General features: G+C 42.0%; 1 protein-coding gene across 1 annotated transcript in view; it reads left to right on the top strand.

Annotated features, from left to right (window-relative positions):
- The window catches only part of LOC106567662 (syntaxin-1A), a 33,734-nt gene that overhangs the window by 5,098 nt on the left and 689 nt on the right, over positions 1-27,947 (top strand). The window contains exons 2-9 of the mRNA XM_014137209.3: positions 2,654-2,731; positions 5,340-5,439; positions 9,180-9,254; positions 14,047-14,120; positions 14,253-14,361; positions 26,213-26,286; positions 26,506-26,643; positions 26,788-26,898. Of these exons, the coding sequence (XP_013992684.1) occupies positions 2,654-2,731; positions 5,340-5,439; positions 9,180-9,254; positions 14,047-14,120; positions 14,253-14,361; positions 26,213-26,286; positions 26,506-26,643; positions 26,788-26,898 (759 nt within the window). The remainder of the gene's footprint in view (positions 1-2,653; positions 2,732-5,339; positions 5,440-9,179; positions 9,255-14,046; positions 14,121-14,252; positions 14,362-26,212; positions 26,287-26,505; positions 26,644-26,787; positions 26,899-27,947) is intronic.

Genomic DNA, 27,947 nt, shown 5'->3' with positions numbered 1-27,947 from the left:
ATAGAAGGGGGGGGGGGGGGGGGGCTCTGGAGTGGTCCCCCCTCTTTCTCTCCCCCTCCTTGTGTGTGTGAGGAGGGTGTTTGCATGTTTGTGGGTTTTTTTGTGTCGTGGAACGTGTAGGCTAATGGAGATAATGTGGTGTCAGTGTGGGCTGATGGCTGTAATGACTATGGTGTAGCAGCATGGAGCCAGGAACCCTTGTCTCCCTTCCTGTGCCCTCCCACAGCATATGTGTAGGAGCAGGATGAGTGTGTGACGGTGAAAACTCTCCCCCACTACTTCCATGGGGACTATTAGGTTCATCATCAACCTCCACCTCTCTTGATGTCAACCATCAAATGTCCTATTTTTTTATTTATTGTGAAACAAAGAATCACATCTGTGCTTTACAAGTACTCAGACCTTGATTACATTTTGAATATTTTATTATGAAATACATACCTTGTAAAAATCTCACAAACCTACATTTTGTTGAGGAAAAATAATTCAGTTAATGGAAAGTTACATTAGACTTATTAGTTTGTTACTATAATGAGTAAAATCTAAATCCGATATGCTCCTAGAATAGCATGGTTTACAATGGCATCAATAGCCTGTTTCTGCTAATTGCATTTTGCTCCCAAGTATATTTTCATCCTATTTGCAGGATATCTTTGGAATGATATAATTTGATCTGTCTTCATCTGGTTTCCTGCTTGTTCACTAGCCTTGATGTCTGCTATTACAGACGTCTTGAATCCTGGCATGCCAGGCTAGCTTTAAGGCGATATTCACGAAGGCTAATTTCATTCTATGGCTGGCTAATGCTTCTCTAGAGGCCAAAGGTAAGTGGGAATGGGTGATCAGTGAAAGAAAATGGGTATGGATAGAAAAATGTATTGCCTGATTCAAGCTGTTGAGGTAGCAAAGGCTCTAGTGTTGATAAATTAGCATTTCCCACCCATGTATACCAACATCGTCATTGAGCCATCTTCAATCACAAGGGCCTGACTGAGTACGTATGTGACATGTCATACAGTGCATTCGGAAAGTATTCAGACCCCTTGACTTTTTCCACATTTTGTTACGTTACTGCCTTATTCTAAAATGGATTACATTTTTTTCTCACCTTATCAATCTACACACAATATCCCATATTGACAAACAGGTTTTTAGAAATTGTTGCAAATGTATTAAAAAAAAAAAAAAAAACATATGACATTTGCATAAGTATTCAGACCCTTTACTCAGTACTTTGTTGAAGCACCTTTGACAGCGACTATAGCCTCGAGTCTTCTTGGGTATGACACTACAAGTTTCGCACACCTGTATTTGGGGAGTTTCTCCCATTATTCTCTGCAGATCCTCTCAAGCTCTGTCAGGTTGAATGGGGAGCGTCGAGGCACAGCTATTTTCAGATCTCTCCAGAGACGTTCGATCGGGTTCAAGTCCGGGCTTTGGCTGAGCCACTCAAGGACATTCAGACAATTGTCCCGAAACCCCTCCTGCGTTGTCTTGGCTGTGTGCTTAGGGTCGTTGTCCTGTTGGAAGGTGAACCTTCGCCCCAGTCTGAAGTCCTGAGCGCTCTGGAGCAGCTTTTCATCAAGGATCTCTCTGTACTTTGCTCCGTTCACCTTTCCCTCGATCCTGACTAGTGTCCCTGCCACTGAAAAACATCCACACAGCATGGATGCTGCCACCATCATGCTTCACTGTAGGGATGGTGCCAGGTTTCCTCCAGATGTGACGCATTCAGGTCAAATAGTTCAATCTTGGTTTCATCAGACCAGAGAGTCTTGTTTCTCATGGTCTGAGAGTCCTTTAGGTGCCTTTTGGCAAACTCCAAGCGGGCTGTCATGTGCCTTTTACTGAGTGGCTTCCGTCTGGCCACTCTCCACCAATCAGGCCTTTATGGTAGTGCTGCAGCGATGGTTGTCCTTCTGGAAGGGTGAGCTCTGTCAGAGTGACCATCGAGTTTTTGGTCACCTCCCTGACAAAGTAAAAGACAAACTGAATTTAAGCACGGGCAGCATAGAAATAGCGCACATAGAACAAATCTACCACTTCTTAGACTTGCTTTCAATTAGAATGACCGATCAATAACTCGCATATCTATGTGAATTTCGTCAGGTCGCCCCAAAAGTTACATATTGCATCTTTAAGATGAATGCACTAACTGTAAGTCGCTCTAGATAAGATGAATTAAATGTATGAGATGAGACAGCATAAAGGGGAGGTGAACCCTGACCCTGTGTCCACGTCCTGAACCTCCCCAAGGACCCCCTCTGGTAGAGGAATTAAACATTCATGCTTTTAAGGACTCATTGCATCCATCCCCAGCTGCCAAGGTCTATGTGATAAGGATAGCACTTCCTTCACGGATCCCCCAGAGAGAGCATTCCTTCCCTGATTTCGCCTTCTTTTTGGGGATCAATCAGATCCTTTGTCATCACAGGTGTCTTTTTCTCTGGCTGCAAATAATTATTTTGCTTTGTTGTTGACGTTAGATTAACTAGTAGAGTTGCACTAGGCATGACAAATGTGGAATTTGCCAGTTCATTTTTTTTTAATTCGGTTTTCAGGCTCTTTGCAGATGGTCTTTGATGCATTTTCTACATCCAGATTTGAAAATGTTTTCATTTCTGTTAATATTGCCTTGTCTATGTACCTTTAGGGGAAGGAGACTGAGGAAGAAGATGATGTGGCAGTCAACATGGAAAAAGATCGATTTATGGATGAGTTCTTTGTACAGGTAAGCCCCAGATTTGTGTGAGCGGCGAGTGCTCTGTGTATGTACACCACTGAGATGTACACAGGCACTGCACAGGACAACTAAATCAGAAATTCAATTATACAAAACATTGTTCATCATAGTGCCTTTTTATATCTCTGTTGAATACTTGTAATTTAGCTAAGAGGTCCAATTAGCGTCATCTAAAGTTGCAAAGAAGAAACCTGTATTCGAGGTTAAATAACAATGTGTTGAAGCAACGTTTGGCTTTCCTTCCTCTCCCACCATTTGCATCTTACTCTTTTACACTGTTTTAATCTTAACGTAGACAGCAGCCGACTGTGGGCCATATCGTTTTTTTTGTTGCAACATATATGTCTCAGTGCTGGCACAGGAACATATGTCATATGGTCCAGATTTGGTACAAATGTGGGATATGAGCACTAGGGGAGAGTTGGCACTTTGCTTATGGGCAAGTCTAGCATTTTCACAGCGAACATCTGGTTAGGTATGGCAACCAGACCTGGCCTACTTGTGGACCCTAATTTCAAGTGGTAGCTGGGCCAAATGTTCAGTGGTTCTTGTAGATTTGGGGCAGAAAACAAAACTCCTTTAGCATTGGTTTCTGTGGACAGGAAAAGGCCATGGAAGGTTCTGCCTAGGGCAGCACAATTAATCAAATTCACAATATTTACATGTTCAATATCCGTATTGCACGAGATCCATATCGCATGCAATATTTTGAAATGCATCTCAGCCGCATGTAACGTCCGTTTCCTATAGTTTACTCCGTTTTTTTCTCTTGCGGCTGCTTCCCACACACACCAGGCCCCGCCCCCTGTCACTCAAGCAGCACAGTTCCTCCTCTGACAGATTCAATATCATACTGCATACCGTTCTGTTGGGTCATATGGAGTCAACCTATTGTTCCAAACAAGAACGATGCTGCATTCCTCTTTGTGTGTTAATATACACTGTAAGTCATTATATTTCTATGATTCCAACACTTTACTCAAGTGTTTTGATTTATATCATGCGTGAAATTGCAATATTTGGTAAAGAAATCACCATTCTGAGTTGAGGATTTAATCTGTAATTCAGCTGGAGTTGATCCTGTTTCTAACACTAGCTACTTCTGTAACTGAACAGGCCCTTGTTATGTGTGAAGCAGCGGGGTTGCCATGTTTGTGCTCAGCATTTGAGCTCTGAAGTCGATACATCTCACTGTAGGCAATGTCCTGCACTCCCAGTTACAGATGTTCAAGCTCCTGCGTCATTACTTCAGACACGTATTCCGCGAGCAGTCCTCTTCCAAAGTAAGGATCAGTCATCAAAGAGCCCATGCCATATCTAGTAGAGGTCGACCTCTAGTATCTAGATACACATCAAGCCATCAAACATAGCACCAAGCCCTGCACCCATAGAGGCCTATCTAAGGACCAGAGAAATTGGCTATCTGTGTTTGATATTAGCATGGTACATACAGCACTGTTCTGAACCTGCTGATTTGATTAATGTAGCGTCTGATTCCTTACCCTCCAACTGGCTTATTCAAACCTCCCCCTCACCTCTCCCATGATGCACCGCTTCCTATGTTCCCAAGACAATGCGCTCTTAATCTACTTACCTGATGGATAAATCAATACATAAATTGAATTTATCTCTAAGTACAACTTATTTCACAGGGACTGTGATGTATAATAACTTAAATCCCCTCTGCTCTCCTCTCTCTCCATGACTCATTGAAGTCTTCCTGGCATTGCTTCCTCTACTTTAACAGGCATTTTCCCATCAGGCTGCCCACATGCAGTGTCTGAGCTCTCTAACGGCACACTTAAATACTACACCATGCTGAGCTGTAGAGGAGCACCATACTCAGCTGAGAATCTCCCTAGCTACCAGGCACTGTGCAGCGTCTGTAGTGGTGAAATATACACATTGACGTAACCAACGTCTCTCTCTGTCTCTCTCCTCCAGGAGTGATAATTAGACCAGCTCCCTATAGACACACACTGCACGCTGATGACATCACTGAGGCCTATAACTAAGTGTGGTGTGCTGTGATAGGGCTGATCATTGTTATTTCACCTTTTTTTAACTAGGCAAGTCATTTAAGAACAAATTCGTATTTACAATGACGGCCAAACCCGGACGACGCTGGGCCAATTGTGCGCCGCCCTGTGGGACTCCCAATCACGGCCGGATGTGATACAGCCTGGTTTCGAACCAGGGACTATAGTGAAGCCACTTGCACTGAGATGCAGTGCCTTAGACCACTGCACAACTCGGGAGCCAAATTAATGGAATGGGCCCAATACCGTTTGATATATTTATGACAGTTATATTGGGGGCATATCTACACAGAGACTGCATGGGCTACGTCAAGTAAAAAGCTCTATGTTAGCTTGCCTGTTTTGATTAAGCAATTGGCCTCTAATATGCAAACAGATTTTGTCTCCCCAGATCTGAGTGATATAACACATTTGTACAAACAGAAATCATATTAAGTATAGATGTTATGCTTTTTTTAATGGGCTTCTTTCTGGGTCCTACATCATTACCTGGTCTGCTTGTGGATGGCCTCCTCGAGTGGGCTTGTTGTATAATGTCTCCCTCTCTGTTGTACTAGGTGGAGGAGATCCGAGGCTTCATCGAGGAGCTCTCAGAGAAGGTGGAGGAGGTGAAGAGACAACACAGCGCCATCTTGGCCGCCCCCAATCCTGACGAAAGTAAGTCACTCTTCTCCTTTACTCTTCCTCCCTGGATGAGAGATGGAACAAGGGAGAGGGAAAAGGTGGGTGGTAACCTCCACAGATCATGAAATGAGATTTTTGCGAAATGCTATCACTGCTATCTGCCTCCTACAGACACACACACACACACACACACACACACACACACACACACACACACACACACACACACACACACGGTAGTGCAAACTACCTCTGAACCTCTCTTTCATTACAGCCTAGTTATACATCAAGAGTTCTGTTGAGCCCACATGCTACACTAGCAAGCCCTATGTTACTCTCAACCCGCAATGTATTCTTCTCACACCCCTACTGTTTTCTTATTGGTGATGGCAGCACATGTAATGTTGTGAAAAGGAGAGGAGACTCTGAAACACTGCTTGTTAAGTTCAGGAATTGGATAATTTACTTGTTGAATTGAGGTGGAGAATAGCCCATTATGTGAATGCCCTGATGAGGACTTTGGTGTTGTTGGTGTGGAGTGATGTCTACTCACATCGTTTATGGAAGGTCACTCACTCTCTGGAGAGACGTGTGTGTGTGGTGTGTGACGCCTCACTTACTTTCAATATGCAAGTTAGTGAGTCGATGTGCCACAACTTCATTTGAATTAGTTTATAAATATCCTTCTGTTTTCTTTGGAAGTTGTAATATAATCATTTAATTGCATTGTATAAAATAATACATGTAGTTATGCATGGATCCTATTTTTATCAATCAAAAACTATTAAACATGGCCAATTAGGAGATTAGTGCTTGTTAGGGAAATCTCTTATGCATTCTGGTTGGCCAGACCGGTCTGGCCTTGCAGAGAGGTTCATTTAAGGCTTGAGAAGAACCACTGGGTGTAAGGCGCTGATGGAAAAATAAAAGCCTCCATTTGCATTTATATTCATCGACAGACACGTCAAGTGAAATATTAATACATTCTAATTATAGACTACTCACGTTGGGCAATTTTTCCCCTGGGTTGCATTTGGAGATGCAATGTTTCATCTCCCATTAAGTCTTATTAGATGAATATTGGTGTAATTACCAAAGCACTCTAGGTAGCGTAGGGAAGTGTCTGTGTGTTGAATTCACAGTAACACGTATGACATTTCACTGACGTACAGAGAGAAATGCTTTAATTTGTTGATCTGTTTTGGTGTCATTAGAGTATAAGGGGAATCAAAGTGAAGCATGTTCTTCAACTGTCACCGAGTATATTTTTTTTCAACACATTTTCATCACTCAAGCGACACACACACACGTCAGATTCAACTCCCCACCCACTCAGCGCTCCAACTAGCATAACATGGATTGTAAGTTCCTTTGAATAAAAGTATCTTATGACCATATTGTTAAGACATTATTGATTTGAAATGAAAATCTGCACCTCAAAACTCTTTTTTTTTTTAAAACATACGCAGTCCATTGGCTACACTATTTGTTTGATGCATAGTGTAATACTCAAGGGCAATGCTACCTTGACTGCTGGCTTGCTGTTGAGAGACAGTCAGTCAAACCTACACTTTGTGAAACCTGACCCTTCAGCAGATCAATGTAACCCACCTAAACAAGAGGAAGTGTGTTGCATTGATTTGTGTCCACTCTGGAGACACGTTGAGGATGGAGGAAGATGATCCACATAAAATGGAGAGGTAATACTGCTGATCACCTCTCCAGTCTGTAGTCATTCTTTTGTTTTCAGTTAGAGGCCCTAATCCATTGGTGTCAAACATACGGGAGGGGTTGAGTGAAATAAATATCATTCTTTTTTTGAGGGAACACAATCTCAATTGTCATTGAAATGACTAAAAACGAATAGAAACTGTAGAAATGATCATGGATCTACATGTATACTTCATTCACCCGACCAGCTTGCTAACAGTAATCGAAAAGAGTTCTAGACAGTCAGGGAGCATTGAAAATTCCAAAAGTGACAGTGTGGCCCTTGGGGCAAAAGTTTTTGACACGCCTGAGCGATAGGGCAGTTGCTACCCTAGCGACCCTAGCGCTACACAGAGAGAGAAGCATGGGTTCAGTTATTTGATGATATGACGATTTTGGCAAGGTTTCTTCCAACTTATTGTCATGTCGTTTGGATGTATCTAAGCCTTAACACGTCTATGTGCTCCCAGGTCCCTGTCAAAGTAGAGGAAGAACCTGCATCGTTAATGCAGGTTAGAGAAGACCTTTGCCCCCATTAAAGTGCCGCCGACAGTGACGCAAACAAGCTCCTCGTCTGCAACAGATGAACTTGACCTCCGTGTTTTGTCACACACTCAGCTTACCCTCGTTGTCAGGGTTACAGCAGGCAGAAATGAGTTGTCAGCGCCCCATTTTCTTTTCCTCCCAATTTCGATTTTCTCATTGCTGCAACTCCCCAACGGGCTCAGGAGGAGAAGGTTGAGTCATGCGTCCTCTGAAACATGACCCGCCAAACCTCGCTTCTTAACACAATGCACGCTTAACCCGGAAGCCAGCTGCACCAATGTGTCGGAGGAAACACTGTTAAACTGACGACCGAGGTCAGCCTGCAGGTGGCCGGCCAAGCACACAAGGAGTCGCTAGAGCACGATGAGCCAAGTAAAGCCCCCCTAGGCCAAACCCTCCCCTAACCCGGACGACGCTGGGCCAATTGTGCACCGCCCTATGGGACTCCCGATCACGGCCTGTTGTGATACAGCCCGGGTTCGACCTGGGTCTGTAATGACGCCCCTAGCACTGCAGCGCCTTAGACCGCTGCGCCACTCAGGAGGCCCCTGCTGCTGCATTCTGATCAGATGCATGATTAGCGAGAAGAGCCAGGGTTCCTCACACATACCATAACAGAGACTGTCTGTTTTATGCACGCACACATGCAAACACACACAGGTATGCACACGACATTCACACACGCCCACTGAAGACAGAGCTGTCTTGGAGCCACAGGGAGCCTCTTTATGTGAATGTCTCTCCTCTCAGCCTCTAGAAGAGGGAAGAAAATCTCCAAACGAGTTGAGTCTGATTTCTGCGAATCAGGAGGACTACAAGGAGTGTACAGTATATAAAGAACACAGAGCTACACTAACAAGCTATTGTGGGGTCTAGTGGTGGTTTTGGGGCTATCACTCTCCTATTCATAATTGATGAGTGGCTGTGGCTGCCATCCTCTTACTCCAGACATACATTTTAGGAGGAATAAAAACAGAAAAGAAGCTTTACCCACACCGAGCTGAAAACACAGGATATATGAGAGAAACATGTAGGAACTCAAACCAACATGTTATTTTCACCTATCCAGTCATTCTAGATCATTAGGGTAAGGATACGAGGACAGGGATCCACTTGTTTTGACTATTGAGACCTAGCCCAAAGCTGTATGTGGGGCTTAGAAGTAGGGTGAAATTACCATATCTCTGTGTGGGTGGTGTGGTCTGTGCAGCCCACTGAGAAGATGACTGATGCTGGGAGGTGGCTGATGTGGGACAGGACAGGAACAGGAACTAGGTCATCACCACCAAAGCATCCCTGATCTTCCATTTGATGTATTATTTTGGTTTATTTAGGAATCTTTTACCCCTCTCAGGAAGATTTATTAGTGCATTTCAGCATCTGGTGATATGGCTGGGGGTGTTTTGATGTTGTTTTCTTTGCTGGAAGAAACAGAAACAAACTCGCTGTTGCAATCGTGTTGATTTTGTTAGATAAAATCATTCTTTTTTTTCTTTTTTTTTACTCTCTATCAACAGAAACGAAGGCAGAGCTGGAGCAGCTGATGACAGACATAAAGAAGTTTGCGAACAAAGTGCGCTCCAAGTTAAAAAGTATGTTGCAAACACACTCCCCTCTCTAGGCTAAATAATGTTGCCGCCTTTGGCCAGATTCTCTTAAAAAACAAAAACCAGGGCCTCGTTTCCTCGTTACTTCCACATGAGGATGATTGTACCAGATGCATTGTTCTTTACTAGACAACTTTTTAAGTGTTACCCAAACAAGCATGTAGAGAGAACGTTCATTGTCTAAGTGCGTCGTTAGACCATGTGTCGATACTGATAGGATTGAAAGAAAAGCAGCCCTGCCCTCGGATCAGCTTTCTCCATTCAAATCTTACCTTAATATTATATTTCACAATAGTGACAATGGATCTACTAAGCTGTATGGAATTGTTTTAAGAAAGTCATACCAAGGATCATTTTGCCATTTGATTTAGAATTTTATAGTAAAAAAATGATTTGATGAAAAAAAAGTTTGGCCTTACTGCTATTAGCATGCATTGAATAACAGATTCACTACATGGAACAACAGTCCCCCCCAAAAAAATCTAAAGGAAGTGTGTTCTGAAATGTCTGTCCTATATCTGAGAGATAAGAAAGATGAGGAAACATGTTTAGCTTTTTAAAATGTATTTAACCCATTATTTTTGGCACTATACAGTCTAAGCCGGGTGTTTCTACTAAACTATATGGAATTGTTTTAAGAAGGTCATATCAAGGATCATTTTGAGATTTAGAATTTGAAGAAGTATTCTTGAAGTATCAAAAAAAAAAATGTGGGCCTTACTGCTATTAGGCCATACAATAGCATTGAATAACATATTCACTACATGAAACAACAGATAGTCCTGCCCCCAAAAATCTAAAGGAAGTTTGTTCTGAAGTGTCTGTCTTATTTATTTATTTATTTATATATATATATATATATAGATATATAAGAAAGAAAGATCAGGAACCATTTTAAAATAAAACATTTTTTACATGTGTTTAACACCTTATTTTTTTTACCCCCGATCTGACCACCCGTTAGCCTATCCATTGTTACATAATGAAAGGTGTGAAAGCCTTTTATAGGTTACTGTTTGTTTCCCTGGTTGAGTTGATGAGCTGATTTGGGCCATCAGTTGATTGACAGATGTAGGCCTACTGTAGAACGATAAACTTTCTTCCAGTGTGGATGCTTGTTTACATTTTATAGTTGGGGTATGTATAATTTGTCAATATACGGTATACTGAACAAAAATATAAACGCAACATGTACAGTCCCCCATGTTTCATGAGCAGAAATAAAATGTCCCAGAAATGTTTCTCAAATTTTGTACGCACATTTGTTTTCATCGCTGTTAGTGAGTATTTTCCCTTTATCTTGGCAATCTATCCACCTGACAGGTGTGGCATTTCAAGAATCTGATGAAACAGCATGATCATTACATATATGCACCTGGTGCTGGGACAATAAAAGGCCACTCTAAAATGTGCTGTTTTGTCACAATACAATGCCTCAAGATTTGAGGGAGCATGCAATTGGCATGCTGACTGCAGAAATCTCCACCAGAGCTGTTGCCAGAGAATTTGTTCATTTCTCTACCATAAAGCCACCTTCAACGTTGTTTTAGAGAATTTGGCAGTACGTCCAACCGGCCTCACAATCGCAGACCACGTGTGACAACACCAGCCTAGGACCTCCACGCTGGCTTCTTCACCTACGGGATAGTCTGAGACCAGCCGCCCGGACAGCTGATGAAACTGAGGAATGTATTTATGTCTGTAATGAAGCCCTTTTGTGGTGAAAAACAAATTCTGATTGGCTGGACCTGGCTCCCCAGTGGGTGGGCTTGGCTCCCAAGTGGGTGGGCCTATGCCCTCCCATGGCTGTGCCCCTGCCCAGTCATGTGAAATCCATAGATTGGGGCCTAATTTATTTCAATTGATTGATTTCCTTATATGAACTGTAACTCAGTAACATTTTTGCATTTATATATTTTTTTTATATAGTTCTGGTCTTTGGTGTGGATTGAAAGCCTGTATTGTGTCTTTTTTAATATTTTATTTCTTAAAGCTGTCAAGATGTTTTATGTATTTGAGCCTATCCAAAGACGATTTCGTTGAGCTGAGACAATTTACACATCAAAGAAAATTATCAGACTATTCATTTTACTTCTTGCAAACATTGAAATAAACGCAATTGATTTGAATTAACTTGTGGGCCTAATGTAGACTTAGACTGGTCAGTATTTGGCCCAGCACTGGGCGCGAAATAACGAGGCTCGAAGCACGCTGCTTAGACCAGTGCCCTACGGCAGTTCACAATGCTCTAGCAAGGACTAAGAATATTGATGATACATAGGCATGTCGTTTTTAATTATTTTGTTTTAATAAGCCTTCCCCAAACCATAGCCCTAACCTTAACCACTCTGAATTAATGCCTAAACTCTTAACCTTTTAAAACCTCTCTGGGCTAGGCGGGATGAAATCGTCCCACCTACGCAACAGCCAGTGTAATCCCGTGGCGCGATTTTCAAATACCTTAGAAATGCTATTACTTCAATTTCTCAAACATATGACTATTTTACACCATTTTTAAAGACAAGACTCTCGTTAATTTAACCACACTGTCCGATTTCAAAAAGGCTTTACAACGAAAGCAAAACATTAGATTATGTCAGCAGAGTACCCAGCCAGAAATAATCAGACACCCATTTTTCAAGCTAGCATATAATGTCACATAAACCCAGAAGACAGCTAAATGCAGCACTAACCTTTGATGATCTTCATCAGATGACACACCTAGGACATTATGTTATACAATACATGCATGTTTTGTTCAATCAAGTTCATATTTATATCAAAAACCAGCTTTTTACATTAGCATGTGACGTTCAGAACTAGCATACCCCCCGCAAACCTCCGGTGAATTTACTAAATTACTCACGATAAACGTTCACAAAAAGCATAACAATTATTTTAAGAATTATAGATACAGAACTCCTCTGTGCACTCGCTAGGTGTCCGATTTTAAAATAGCTTTTCGGTGAAAGCACATTTTGCAATATTCTGAGTACATAGCCCAGCCATCACGGCTAGCTATTTAGACACCCACCAAGTTTAGCCCTGACCAAACTCCGATTTACTATTACAAAAGTTTGATTACCTTTGATGTTCTTCGTCAGAATGCACTCCCAGGACTGCTACTTCAATAACAAATGTTGGTTTGGTCCAAAATAATCCATCGTTATATCCAAATAGCGGCGTTTTGTTCGTGCGTTCAAGACACTATCCGAAGTGTAAATAAGGGTCACGAGCATGGCGCAATTCGTGACAAAAATTCGAAATATTCCATTACCGTACTTCGAAGCATGTCAACCGCTGTTTAAAATCAATTTTTATGCAATTTTTCTCGTAAAAAAGCGATAATATTCTGACCGGGAATCTGCGTTTAGGTAAACAGACAAAAGAAAACAAAGCATGAGGTCGACTCGGGCACGCGCCTGAGTCTCACAGTACTGTAACCAGCCACTACCCAAACGCGCTACTTTTTTTCAACCAGAGCCTGCAAAGCCACGATTCAGCTTTTTGCCGCCTTCTGAGAGTCCATGGGAGCCGTAGGAAGTGTCACGTAACAGCAGAGATCCTCTGTAATGGATAGAGATAATCAAGAAGGGCAAGAAATTGTCAGACATGCCACTTCCTGCATGGAATCTTCTCAGGTTTTGGCCTGCCATATGAGTTCTGTTATACTCACAGACACCATTCAAACAGTTTTAGAAACTTTAGGGTGTTTTCTATCCAAAGCCAATAATTATATGCATATTCTAGTTACTGGGCAGGAGTAGTAACCAGATTAAATCGGGTACGTTTTTTATCCAGCCGTGTCAATACTGCCCCCTAGCCCTAACAGGTTTTAAGTTGTTTCTGTTTTAAGCCTGTAACCACATGGAATTAATGTGTCAAAAATAGACGTTCAGAGGCCCAACTCGGCAGAAAATCTGACTCCCTCCAGCAGATGGTGTTTTTAATTTAATAAAATATTCACCCACCAAGCAAAGTCTTTTTGTATGGAGGTCAATGAGAGAGTGTCGAATTTGGTCAACAACAAAAAAATGAATGGACTACGTCTCCCATTGTTAGGGCTAAGAGACATGTATCTTGTCAGTATAGCCATCATCTTTTCCGTTCATCCATGAGTCAAAGGGCAGTGGGCCAGAATCGAACCCATGCCAACTCTGGCATATGTGTGTCAGGGTCAGTGGCTGTAACTGCTGGACCACACAGGTATTGATTCTGCCTATTGCTTGCCTTCAACATATAATAAAACAATTGATCTAAAACAACAGATTTTCCCTAACAAAAAATACATCTACCCCTACAAATATGTAAATGTTTTATAATTCACAAGAGATGCGCTGAAGCCTGCATTTAGCCTACATAAAGTACAATGTACAGTAGGTACGGTACTGCATTTTATATACAAACACCACTTCCAGCTGCCCACTAAGCGGCGATTCGAAATATTTATTCAGATATTCAAATCATCCTGCTGCAAGATTACTTTACTCCTGCGATGAAAGGGGTCAGATGAAGATCTAACGATGCATTTTGGCTGCTCTATGAGTGGTTTGGCGCACTTGTAGATGTGCATGTGTTTCAAGAGCCACGTTACTAACGAAGGCTCTGAGAAACACCTTGGCTACTAAAGATCCATCGTAAGAAGGTTCTAACGATGATCTTAACTCTACGAAGGCTCTGGGAAACGAGGCCCAGGTTCTTCATTAATTAGACCTTCTGAATAAATGGTACTGGTAATGTTAGATGAATTATCCTTCTCGCTCTCTGTTCCCTACAGGCATTGAACAGTCCATTGAGCATGAGGAGGCTTTAAGCAGGTCATCTGCAGATCTGAGGATACGTAAGACACAGGTGGGTTATGCTATATATAGCAGGGACTTTCAAATCTGAGTCTGTCGTTTTCAGGATTGGAGTTGCCATCCCTGCTGTACTGTGTAACTCTAGTGAATCGTGGAAAACTCATCCTGCATCATTCCCTACCAGCATTCCACGTTGTCTCGGAAGTTTGTGGAGGTGATGTCAGAGTATAATGCCACGCAGTCGGACTACCGGGAACGCTGCAAGGGCCGCATCCAAAGACAACTGGAGATTAGTGAGTGTGCTCTGTGTGTTCCTGATATTCTCTTATCAGGAATTGTGATACGATGTTGGACATGATAGCATTACAGAGTACATAGGTACACAGCGAATAAATGGGTTCACTTGGTTTTATTTCCCCCGTCCACCATTTTGTTTGTCTATTTTTAACACTGTTTCCACAACACATTTATGTTATGCATTCTTAATAGTGGCTGGGATTCCTAATGTTTGGTTGAGGTGTAGATGTGTTTGTTAATTTATTAGCTTATATTTATGAAGAATGCATCTGTTCACATGCATAATTCAAGGCCGCGTTTCATGAGTAATGGAAGACAGGTAGATCATGTAAACTTTAGGGCTGTGTAGTCAACTTTGATCAGGACAACCCATTGGTGACCCGCGTGTATGTGTTTTGCAAATGTGTGTGTGTTTCACAGGAGGTTGGTGGAACCTTAATTGGGGAGGATGGGATTGTGGCAATGACTAGAGTGGAATCAGTGGAATGGTATCAAATACATCAAACATGGTTTGATGCCATTCCATTCGCTCTGTTTCAGCCATTATTTTGAGCTGTCCTCTCCTCAGCAGCACTCCACTGGTGTGATTTGCATATGTAATGAGGGCTTTGAGAATCGCCTCATGTTTTAAGACGCTCTTTAAATTGTTTCATCTGTTAGAACCTTGTTGTTTCCGGAAGAGGTGTGTGTGAGAGCGTGCGAGAGTGACTGGGAAATCAAGCCAATGCTTGAGATATTGATCCGGTTAATTTAAAAAAGCCATCATGGGAATAGCAGTAAACAAGGTGAGGAGGCCACCGACGTCATTCCAATCTTCTATTTTAATATCCTTTTTTAAATTAATTTCTCCACTCACTCATGCAGTTTAGACTGCGTTTAATAAACCTTGAAGCGATCATCGAAACAGTTTTCCGGTTTTCTCTGGAGGTGTGTGTGTGCGTGTGTGTGTGTGGTGTGTCGCACTGTAATTCCAGCTCCAGATGACGGTAGTGAGGAGATAACACCCTTAGGGGTTTATTGAGCAGAATATAAACACTGAAGTCACTCAGGCTGGAAGCAAATGACATGAGGCAGAATGGGGAAAGATTGACTCTGAAGTGATTAGAGATGTAGAGACAAGCTCCTCTTGGGTTCTCCAAAAAGTTTCACTATTGGAGAAGTGTGGGGATACCAAAATAGCTTCTTGTGGTTAGATGATTCTTCTTTTTCTTGGTCCTTCATCATCTAAAACTCTTACATTAGCATCATGGTGTTATGGCTTATGCTTTTTGCCGCTGTACATGAACGTGTATTGATATTTACAACTTCAGATGAATCCAACTGTCAACATGGGTTTGTTCATTTGTCTCAAGAAGTCATGCAATTGCTAGCCTGTGTTTCAAGCCTGCTCCTGGAAAAAGCATGACATAATTTTAATTCAGTTTAATTGAACGTTTCAAACAAGGAATATGTAGATGGGTATCAAAGGGACTCCCCCTCGAAGGTTGAGGTTGATAAAACAGGCATGTGTGCCAGCTTCTGTGACTTCCCTGTCTAAATCCCAGGCCTTCCACAAGATTGTGTGTGTGTGGGTGTGTTTTCATGGCTCCCAGGTGAGCTGCAGGTGTGTTGCAGCCAGGAAGTGCTAGCAGCGCTAAGTCAATATTGAACCAGGCGGAGCATCACACACAACAGAAATCCTGCAGCTGAACCTCCACATATATATATATATATATATATATATATATATATATATATATATATATACACACTGCACAGTCATACACAGCCATAAAGCATTATGCATAGCTATAGAGTGTTATACACAGTCGTAAAGCATTATACATAGCTATAGTGTTATACACAGTCGTAAAGCATTATACATAGCTATAGAGTGTTATACACAGTCGTAAAGCATTATACATAGCTATAGAGTGTTATACACAGTCGTAAAGCATTGTAGGCCTACACATCTCACAGGTCTCTTTCCAAAAATTGAGAGAGACGTCCTGGTCAAATAATAATTAAATACGTTTGAGGATCGAAAGGAGCGTTATCAACAACCATAAGACATCATACCAAGCCATAGATTGTTGTACAGTCATAGTCATAGTCTACAGGGGTATACACTTTTGTTGATACCCGCAAATACAAGATTCTCTACGGCTGTCAAATTGACCTTTGACCTTTGCTCTATTTGCATCGTCACTACCACATTGTCTGCTCTCCATTGTCATGTGAGGCAGTGTGGGAATCTACCATTTACCTGTGAGTGGGAGGCTGACTAGGCTAGTGGATGAGATGAGGAGGAGGTGGTGTTGATAGCCCTGGGTCCCCGCAGAGTGGAGAGAGAGAATGAGGGGTGGAACAATGGTTAGCCTTGGTGAACCGATCCATAGTGGAAGTGTGTGCACACACTCATTTACAAATGTACACGAATGTGTATTTACACATGCGCGCGCACACACGTATACTGTACATACACACTCACACCTCAATCACAACGCAATGCAAAAAATGTAGTCTAAGCGTGGGTAAGCACTGGCCATGTCCTGATTGGGCGCTGGGTTGCCACGCCAGATGTTACTTTTGTCCTTGCCAATCCCGAATAAGTCAATCATGACACTCACTCCTCTCAATGGCAATTAGTGAAAGGGCACACTCATTAATTTAGCTGGACCAAGAGGTAATGCCATGCAGATTAACATGTTGAAAAATATATAATACTGTCACTACCTGCTACCTCTAACCAACCAAGGTTTCTACATTGACAAATGTGAGACACGTGAGAGTTATTCAGCTTTTCTTGAAGGAGTGCTGCACACAGCCCTGAGCCCAAATAGGGAGAGGAAAGAGAGAGGGACCGTTACTGGGTGTGGCTGAGGTCGGATGGATTTAGAAGTGGGAGGACAGAAGGACACTTGGAGGGAGGCAGAGGTCTGTTTTCAGGGTCTTATGTCTGTATGTGTGTATGTGTGCTTGCACAAGTGTGTGTACATGTGTCTTTCTACGCATGTGTGTAGCCATCGCATGTTGTGGCCTTTTTTGTCACTAGCTGCCATGCTAAATCCTCACAGGGTCGGTCACTAAGGTTTCAGACTTGAAATATCAGTTTCCCCCTGGATGGAAGAGTGGATTAGGCCCTCCTATTGCTAACTGCTGTCACAAAATAGCCCCAACACATCTCTGTGTTTTGCTAGCAGGCACTTTTCATTGGAAAGCTGTAGAAAGACAGGGAAGCAATGTTGCGTGTGCATGCTTTATTTCAAATAGTAATGGTGTTAACAATCTTAATTCAACCATGATGGAACTCTACAACAGGTTTCTATGGATTCTTGTTTGGATGAATTCAATCACTAAGACACATTTACTGAGTGAAACAAAAAAGTCCATACTGTATTTATCAAATATGGTCTGTGTAATTCATTTGGGCGGTAGCCTAGAGATTAGAGAGGTGGACCAGTTCAAGCCCTGGGCCGGACTAAACACAAAAATGTGAATGCAACTGAACTGGCAGCTAGAAGGCTGCTGGTCTCTAATGTACCATCTCCAGTTGTTGCCCTTGAGCAAGGCACTTAACTGCACACAATTACTATCCATCCAGGGGCACTGCACCCCTGCTGACCCTGTGTGTGTGTGTGTATATGGGGGTGTGTTGGGAAGGGCAGAAGACCAATATCAGTTTTAACCAATGGACAATAAAGTTGTATTCTATTCTGTAAGGAATATATAGGGTGTCCAATCAAAATCTTTTGACCAATGGGTAAATATGTTAATTGTGAACATAATCCTCTAAGAAAGCCATTGGTCCAAACCTCATGTCTCTATCATCTGTTCACAATTTATTGGAGTTTTTACCCATGTAGGATGGTCAAAATTAGGGGTGACTAAATCAATGGAGGCCAGAGAAGAACATCTGAAAAAAAATCTGGAAAATAGCATTGCGTCAGCTAGGCTGGATGCTGTGTGAGAATTTATGCTACCTGACAAGTTTACCATTGAAGTCGTCCTTTCATCTCAAATCTGGAGGATATAAAACACTATAGAGGTAAGATAGATATTGATTTTGAGACATGACATGTAGTATTTTCATGTTTTAGTATACACTGTTCATATTAATCAAATACAATTTCATTTGGCACATACGCCGAATACAACAAGTGTAGACCTTACCTTGAAATGCTTACTTACAAGCCCTTAACCAACAATGCAGTTTTAAGAAAAATAGTTAAAGTGAAGTTGCTGTTATTTTTCAAAGACTTCATACAAAAATAAGCCTATCTCTGTGAAATATTGTAGTGGAATTATTGTAATGAAAAGGAGAGACTTTTAGATTTCTTCAAAACAATCAAACTTTATTATTTAATTACTGCAGTAATGGAGCTTGGGCCGGATTCACAAAACCTTAAGAAATGTATTCTTAACTGCCATGTTTTCCTTAACTATAGACTTAAGAACAAAGTTAGGCAAAGTTGCTATTCCGCAATAAAGTTATTGGAAATGTTCTTAAGGTTTTTCCTAAGTTTCTTCCTAAGAAAAAAGTTAAGAAGAAATGGGATTCATGAAAATAATGCTTTAGGATATCTTCTTGGAAATGTACTTAACTTTAGGACAGCTAAACCCTTGTCTTGAGACGAATGGATACTTTTGTAAACATGAAGGATTTCTTGCACCACAGACACAGTTGGCTACCGGATATTTAAATACAGCAAGAAAACAAATTAAACGTTCATTATCTAGCTAGCTAGTAATTAACAATATATTACAATATTCTACAAGTGTTAAATAGCTAGCGTTATCTCGTCAATTTGCAAAGAAGAACTTGGCTAACTTAGCTAACGTTAACGTCATTAGCTATGTTGTTTGCTATAATGTCGGGACGCGTTGGCTAGCTAAGGTAGCTACCTAATTTACCGGTTGCGCAGTCCCTCTACCACCATCTCTCCTATCATGGATGACACCTTCTCCTCCAGCTGGTCCACATTAATGGTCTCTCAGTTACCTTCTTCTTAGCAGCCGACTTGATGTCGGACCACTTTTTTACGGCATTTACGGTCCATTGCCATAGCCCCGACGACGGAGACAGACTCGGCCACTCTCGCCCATCCTCTCTTTGGTGTCTGCAGTGACCCCGCAGTTATCAAGTCTCCCCAACAGCATCCTTTTCCTGGCTGCTATTTCCTCCACCATCACGTCAAGCTCTTGTTTGCTGAAGTTTTTATTGCGCTTTCCATAGTTATCCATTTTTTATTTTGATGTACAGTAGCTAACGCTAGTCTGGCTATAATGTGTGAAAAATAACATTTTTTTTGTGTGTATAAGGGGTTCGCGAGCCAACTAAAACATTTTTATTCTCGAGTAAAAGCAATTTTTTAAAATAAAATGTAAATATCAACATTTTATTATAGTGGGCCAAATCCTATCATCCCTGTCACATATGCTTATTTATTCATTTCAAGCACGTCACTAATGTCAATGCCACATAAGAAGATATTTACGAAGTTATTAAGAAAGATATTTACGAAGATCCTAACAAAACTATGAATTCTTAAGAACATTTTGTGGAATTGCATTTCCGAACTATCTTATGAACTTCTTATTTTTTTTGTCTTAAGCAGCTTCTTAAGTTTTTTCGTAAGTAATGTTTGTGAATCCGGTCCCTGGTCGGTAATCACCCCTGGAGGTGATCACTGAGAACTCAACGAGCTGGTTTGAGCCACCGCATTTTATAGTAAATTTCATCCTCATTTAGTCTACATGACACACAACAGATGTATGGAATGGGTCACAAGGTTAAGATTTGTATGAAAGATACTTATAATCCACAGCAGACAGTATCTGCTGTAAAAACAGTCCTCATTGTGTGTAAAAACAGTCCTGATTGTGTAGAGACCAGTGTCTGGACCCCAACTCCACACTGAATCCATCTCCCCCTGGTACCCCAGTACAGAAACATTAACTCATGCTCTGGAATGCGGTATCACACAAAGACATTGTAAATCTTCCAGAGGCCCATCCTCAGTAGAACACACACAGATGAGCATTCTAACAGCCCCTTATTCTGTTGCATAACAGCATTATAACATAATCTTGTAATTTCCCCCATAATGTCAACGGAGCACTGAGCCTACTGCAAGCTTTTTATTTCCAAAGCCTTTTACATTTAATTCAGCTGGTGTCATGCTAATTTTGCTATTTGTAAGCCTTGGAAACAACTTGGAAGACACAACCACAAAATGTAAAATCCTCAAAAGTTTTGGCGAGAAAGTTGCACCTCTGTGTCAACAGAAGTCAGTGCTTTGTATCGGATGTATTAGGTTACAAAATCCAACTTTTGGGATATAATGTTAATTATAAACTGGATGGTTCAAATCCTGAATAGCCGTGGTATAGCAGACCGTATACCACGGGTATGACAAAACATTTATTTTTACTGCTCTAATTACGTTGATAACCAGTTTATAATAGCAATAAGGCTCCTCGTGGGTTTGAAATATGGCCAATATACCACGGCTATGGGCTGTGTTCAGGCACTAAGAACAACCCTTAGCCGTGGTATGTTGGCCATTTACCACATCCCCTTGTGCCTTATTGCTTAATGTTACAGTACATGACCAAAGGTTTGTGGGCACCCCTTCAAATTAGTGGATTTAGCTATTTCAGCCACACCCGTTGCTGACAGGTGTATAAAATCGAGCACACAGCCATGCAATCTCCATAGACAAACATTGGCAGTAGAATGGCCCATACTGAAGAACTCAGTGACTTTCAACGTGGCACCGTCATAAGATGCCACCTTTCCAACAAGTCAGTTCGTCAAATTTCTGCTCTGCTAGAGCTGCCCCTGTCAACTGTAAGTGCTGTTATTGTATAGTGGAAAAGTCTAGGAGCAACAGCGGCTCAGCCGCGAAGTGGTAAGCCACACAAGCTCACAGAACGGGACCGGCGAGTGCTGAAGCGCGTAGAGCACCAAAATCGTCTGTCCTCGGCTGCAACACTCACTACTGAGTTCCAAACTTTCTCTGAAAGCAACATCAGCACAATAACTGTTCGTCTGGAGCTTCATGAAATGGGTTTCCATGGCCAAGCAGCAGCACACAAGGATACGATCACCATGCTCAATGCCAAGCATCGGCTGGAATGGTGTAAAGTTTGCCGCCATTGGACTGTGGAGCAGTGGAAACGCGCTCTCTGGATTGATGAATCGCGCTTCACCATCTGGCAGTCCGACGGACAAATCTGGGTTTGGCGGATGCCAGGAGAACCCTACCTACCCGATTGCATAGTGCCAACTGTAAAGTTTGGTGGAAGAATAATGGTCTGGGGCTGTTTTTCATGGTTCAGGCTCCTTAGTTCCAGTACAGGGTAATCTTAACGCTACAGCATACAATGACATGCTAGATGATTCTGTGCTTCCAAATTTGTGGTAACAGTTTGGGGAAGGCCCTTTCCTGTTTCAGCATGACAATTCCCCCGTGCACAAAGCGAGGTCCATACAGAAATGGTTTGTTGAAATTGATGTGGAAGACCTTGACTGGCCTGCACAGAGCCCTGACCTCAAACCCACTAATGCTCTTGTGGCTGAATGTTCCAACATCTAGTTGAAAGCCTTCCCAGAAGAGTGGAGGCTGTTATAGCAGCAAAGGGGAGACCAACTCCATATTAATGCCCATGATTTTGGAATGAGATGTTCAACGAGCAGGTGTCCACATACTTTTAGCCATGTAGTGTACAGTTGAAGTCGGAAGTTTACATACACCTTAGCCAAATACAGTTAAACTCAAGTTTTTCACAATTCATGACATTTTAATCCTAGTAAAAATGATCTGTCTTAGGTCAGTTAGGATCAACACTTTATTGTAAGAATGTGAAATGTCAGAATAATAGTAGAGAGAATTATTTCTTTCAGCTTTTATTTCTTTCATCACATTCCCAGTGAGTCAGAAGTTTACATGCACTCAATTAGTATTTGGTAGCATTGCCTTTAAATTGTTTAACTTGGGTCAAACGTTTTGGGTAGCCTTCCACAAGCTTCCCAGAATAACTTGGGTGAATTTTGGCCCATTCCTCCTGACAGAGCTGGTGTAACTGAGTCATGTTTGTAGGCCTCCTTGCTCGCACGCGCTTTTTCAGTTCTGCCCACAAATTTTCTATAGGATTGAGGTCAGGGCTTTGTGATGGCCACTCCAATACCTTGACTTTGTTGTCCTTAAGCCAATTTGCCACAACTTTGGAAGTATGCTTGGGGTCATTGTCAATTTGGAAGACCCATTTGCGACCAAGCTTTAACTTCCTGACTGATGTCTTGAGATGTTGCTTCAATATATCCACATCATTTTCCTTCCTCATAATGCCATCTATTTTGTGAAGTGCACCAGTCCCCCCTGCAGCAAAGCACCCCCACAACATGATGCTGCCACCCCCGTGCTTCACAGTTGGGATGGTGTTCTTCAGCTTGCAAGCCTCCCCCTTTGTCCTCCAAACATAATGATGGTCATTATGGCCAAACGGTTCTATTTTTGTTTCATCAGACCAGAGGACATTTCTCCAAAAAGTACGATCTTTGTCCACATGTGCAGTTGCAAACCGTAGTCTGGCTTTTTTATGGTGGTTTTGGAGTAGTGGCTTCTTCCTTGCTGAGCGGCCTTTCAGGTTATGTCGATATAGGACTCGTTTTACTGTGGCTATAGATACCTTTGTAACTGTTTCCTCCAGCATTTTCACAAGGTCCTTTGCTGTTCTGGGATTGATTTGCACTTTTCACACCAAAGTACGTGGAGACAGAACGCATCTCTTTCCTGAGCGGTATGACGTGGTGTCCCATGGTGTTTATACTTGCGTACTATTGTTTGTACAGATGAACGTGGTACCTTCAGGCATTTGGAAAATGCTCCCAAGGATGAACCAGACTTGTGGAGGTCTACAATTCTTTTTCTGAGGTCTTGGCTGATTTATTTTGTTTGTCCCATGATGTCAAGCAACGAGGCACTGAGTTTGAAGGTAGGCCTTGAAATACATCCACAGGTACACCTCCAATTGACTGAAATTATGTCAATTAGCCTATCAGAAGTTTCTAAAGCCATGATATCATTTTCTGGAATATTCCAAACTGTTTAAAGGCACAGTCAACTTAGTGTATGTAAACTTCTGACCCACTGGAATTGTGATACAGTGAATTATAAGTGAAATAATCTGTCTGTAAACAATTGTTGGAAAAATTACTTGTGTCATGCACAAAATAGATGTCCTAACCGACTTGCCAAAACTATAGTTTGTTAACAAGAAATTTGTGGAGTGGTTGAAAAATGAGTTTTAATGACTACAACGTAAGTGTATGTAAACTTCCGACTTCAACTGTATGTTAGAGAAAGACCCCACTGAACGATTCAGAACATTTGTCTTGGTAAAATGTATTTTTTAACATAAGGAAGTGAAATGTTACCAAAGCGCTCTGCACAGAGTGGGTGGACACCCTAGAATATGTTCTATGCAGTTATGAATTCATATATGCTTTTATGGATGCTTAGCAAATTTTATAATGTATTTTTATGGGTGTAATTGGAGGCACCATAAACTCATTACACCCAGGTGGTTCATAGAAACTACTAAGCAAGGGGCACCACCAAGCAAGCGGCACCATGAAGACCAAGGAGCTTTCCAAACGGGGACAAAGTTGTGGAGAAGTACAGATCAGGTTTGGGTTATAAAAAAATATCCGAAACTTTGAACATCTCACGGAGCACCATTAAATGCATTGTTAAAAAATTGAAAGAATATGGCTCCACAACAATCCTGCCAAGAGAGTGCCGCCCACCAAAACTCACGGTCCAGGTAAGGAGGGCATTAATCAGAGTGGCAATAAAGAAAACAAATATAACCCTGAAGGAGCTGCAAAGGTCCACAGCGGAGATTGGAGTGTCTGTCCATAGGACCACTTTAAGCCGTACACTCCACAGAGCTGGGCTTTACGGAAGAGTGGCCAGAAATAAAGCCATTGCTTAAAGAAATAAAATAAGCAAACACGGTTGGTGTTTGCCAAAAGGCATGTGAGAGACTCCCCAAGAGACTCCCCAAACATATGGAAGAAGGTACTCTGGTCAGATGAGACTAAAATTTAGCTTTTTGGCCATCAAGGAAAACACTATGTCTGGCACAAACCCAACACCTCTCATCACCCAGAGAACACCATCCCTGCTGTGGGGATGTTTTTCATCAGCAGAGACTGGGAAACTGGTCAGATTTGAAGGAATGATGGATGGCGCTAAATACAGGGAAATTCTTGAGGGAAACCTGTTTCAGTCTTCCAGAGATTTGAGACTGGGACGGAGGTTCACCTTCCAACAGGACAATAACCCTAAGCCTACTGCTAAAGCAACTCAAGTGGTTTAAGGGGAAACATTTAAATGTCTTGGAATGGCCTAGTCAAAGCCCAGACCTCAATCCAATTGAGAATCTGTGGTATGACTTAAAGATTGCTGTACACCAGCAGGAACCCATCCAACTTGAAGGAGCTGGAGCAGTTTTGCCTCGAAGAATGGGCAAAAATCCCAGTGGCTAGATGTGCCAAGCTTATAGAGACATACCCCAAGAGACTTGCAGCTGTAATTGCTGCAAAAGGTAGCTCTACAAAATATTGACTTTGGGGGGTGAATAGTTATGTTCTGTCTTTTTTGTCTTTATTTCTTGTTTCTTTCACAATAAAAAATATTTTGCATCTTCAAAATGGTAGGCATGTTGTGTAAATCAAATGATACAACCCCCCCCAAAATCTATTTTAATTCCAGGTTTTAAGGCAATAAAACAGGAAAAATGGCAAGGGGGTGAATACTTTCGCAAGGCACTGTATCCATCTTTTCAGCCCCATCTTTGCTTTTTTAAACAGGAAATTTGTGAAATACTGCCTTTGAAACAGACAATGTGTCTCCCACCAGGGGCTGGGTTAGGCAGAGATAGAAGCAGGCAGACAGGCAGATGAGAGACTAGCATGTGATTAATCCTACGCTGATGCCTTTCTCGCTTCCTCTTTCTTTCTCTCCTAAATCTCGCTCTTTCTCTTTGCGCCTCGTCCTCCCAGACTACTTGCCCGAATGGGGCTATGGGCGCCCACTCTCTGCCATCGTGATGAGTGATGCGTCTGTACGCACAAACAAACACACACACACACACACACACACACACAAAGACAAGTACGCACACACATGTGTTCTTGGATATACAGGACCAGTAAAAAGTTTGGACACACCTAATCATTACAGGGTTTTTCTTTATTTTGACTATTTTCTACATTGTGTAATAATAATGAAGACATCAAAACTATGAGATTACACATATTGAATCATGTTGTAACCAAAAAAAGGTTAAACAAATAAAAATATATTTGAGGTTCTTCAAAGTAGCCACCCTTTGCCTTGATGACAGCTTTGGACACTCTTGGTTACAAGATGTGTTATTTCATAGTTTTGATGTCTTCACTATTATTCTACAATGTAGAAAATAGTAAATATAATGAAAAACCCTTGAATGAGTAGGTATGCCCAAACGTTTGACTGGTACTGTATAGTACACACACAGACATACAAAGACATACTGTATACTTGTGCGTGCACACACACACACACACACACACACACACACACACACACACACACACACACACACAGATCATCCCTGAGGATACTAATTTAGCCTGTCACAATGACATTTGGTCTGTCTTCATCAGTTACAGTTAGCCATTACCAGTTTGATAACTTTGAGGTTTATTGCTGTTTCAGAATGTATAGTCTTCTATTGTGCTGGAAATACTCAATTGCTGTTGGTTATAGGTTGGTTATTGGAGACCAACTCTATGGATTGTCTTTGTTATTGTAGCTGGTAGGAACACAACTAATGAGGAACTGGAGAGCATGCTGGAGAGTGACAACCCTGCCATCTTCACATCAGGGGTGAGTGACCACACATACACACTTACAAGTAGCCTATACACAAACAAGAACATGCAAGTGTCTGAGATAATCATACACAGTACAATCATCTAGCAGATGAGCTTTCTCTGTTGGCGAGGTGTGGCATACCAAATGAGTATGCCACACCTACAAGGGGGAGAACTTGTGTGTGGGTATGAGTGTGTGATGACACACAAACTGTGTCTCTGTCTCTCCTAGATCATCATGGACTCCAACATCACCCAGCAGGCCATGAATGAGATTGAGACGAGACACACTGAGATCATCAAGCTGGAGAACAGCATCAGAGAACTTCACGACATGTTCATGGACATGGCCATGCTGGTGGAGAGCCAGGTAGGAGTCTATACACACTGACTGGCCAACACACAACAATGAAGACTACACACATACCAATTAGAAAACCCACGACAATGAAATCCCTCTCTTTCTGTTTCCTGCTCCTCCGTTCACCTTCACCTTCTCTCTCTCTTTTTTCAGGGGGAGATGATAGATCGTATAGAGTACAACGTGGAGCACTCAGTGGACTATGTAGAGAGGGCCGTGTCTGACACCAAGAAGGCAGTAAAGTACCAGAGTAAAGCCAGGAGGGTAAGTCAAATACTAACTGTCAATGTGACCTGATGCGAGTGTTATCGTTAGATATGACTTAGATGCTACGTGGCATGATGTTGATGTGAGGTAAGTTGACGTGAGGTGGCTTGGTCCGCTGTGCATGTCTTTCCCAAAATAAAAGATTCAGTGAGAGATAATTGACTCAGGCCCATAGGTGTCTGTATCTCTCTCTCTCTCTCTCTCTCTCTCTCTCTCCATTCAGTGGTTCAATGAGAAGATTGTCACACACAGCATACATTACATTTTAGATGTCTCGTCCACCCCCTTGTGTCTGAACAGACACAGTGCAGGATGGGATGGGACCCTGCTTGTTGTCTGTGCAATGGGGAACAGTGCCTGTCCCTTCATATTGGTCACACAGCCCTCTCCCAGCTCCTAACCAGACAAAACATTGGACCCACAAACCCACTTTTAAAGTGAATATGTCACATATTGACATCAATTGATCTCGGGAGACCTCCGTGGAAAAATATACTATTAATTTCACCTCTTCTGTTTTGCTCATCTACAGTAGTAAATAAATCTGCATCTAGTGTTATAGGTGGGTAAATTAAACAGTCACAAATAAAGGTGCACAAACTGTTTACTTGCATTTACCCTCCACTACCCTCAACCCCTTTTCAACCCAGGCAAACCATGCATGACCTTATGTGACATGGTCTCATTGAAGTCCATGTGTCTATATACCCTCAACACTGCTGCTGTGACAGAACAGCATGAATCTCCCCAAGCCTACTGCTGTCTGCTGGGTTACATCTATTATTCAACTGTCTCTTCTACACACACTGTAGAACTTACCATTAGGCACAGATCTAGGACCATCTTACTCTCACCAACTCCTGAGCATTGCTATCAGAGAGAAAATGTGAAACTGACGTAAGACCAGCGGATAGGCCGGGTAAACTTCATCAGACTCCTCCCAAATGACAGGCTGTACAATATTGCCACCACTTGGTCAGATAATAGTACAGCAGGTCAAGGTTGAGAGAAGTTGCAATTTAAACAGACAATTAAAGTATGACTCT

The sequence above is a fragment of the Salmo salar genome, chromosome 13, assembly GCF_965601325.2.
Source record: "Salmo salar chromosome 13, fSalSal1, whole genome shotgun sequence".
In the NCBI taxonomy this organism is placed as follows: domain Eukaryota; kingdom Metazoa; phylum Chordata; class Actinopteri; order Salmoniformes; family Salmonidae; genus Salmo; species Salmo salar.
Note: the sequence above shows the minus strand (reverse complement) of the source record. Positions and strands in the feature narration are given on the sequence as shown.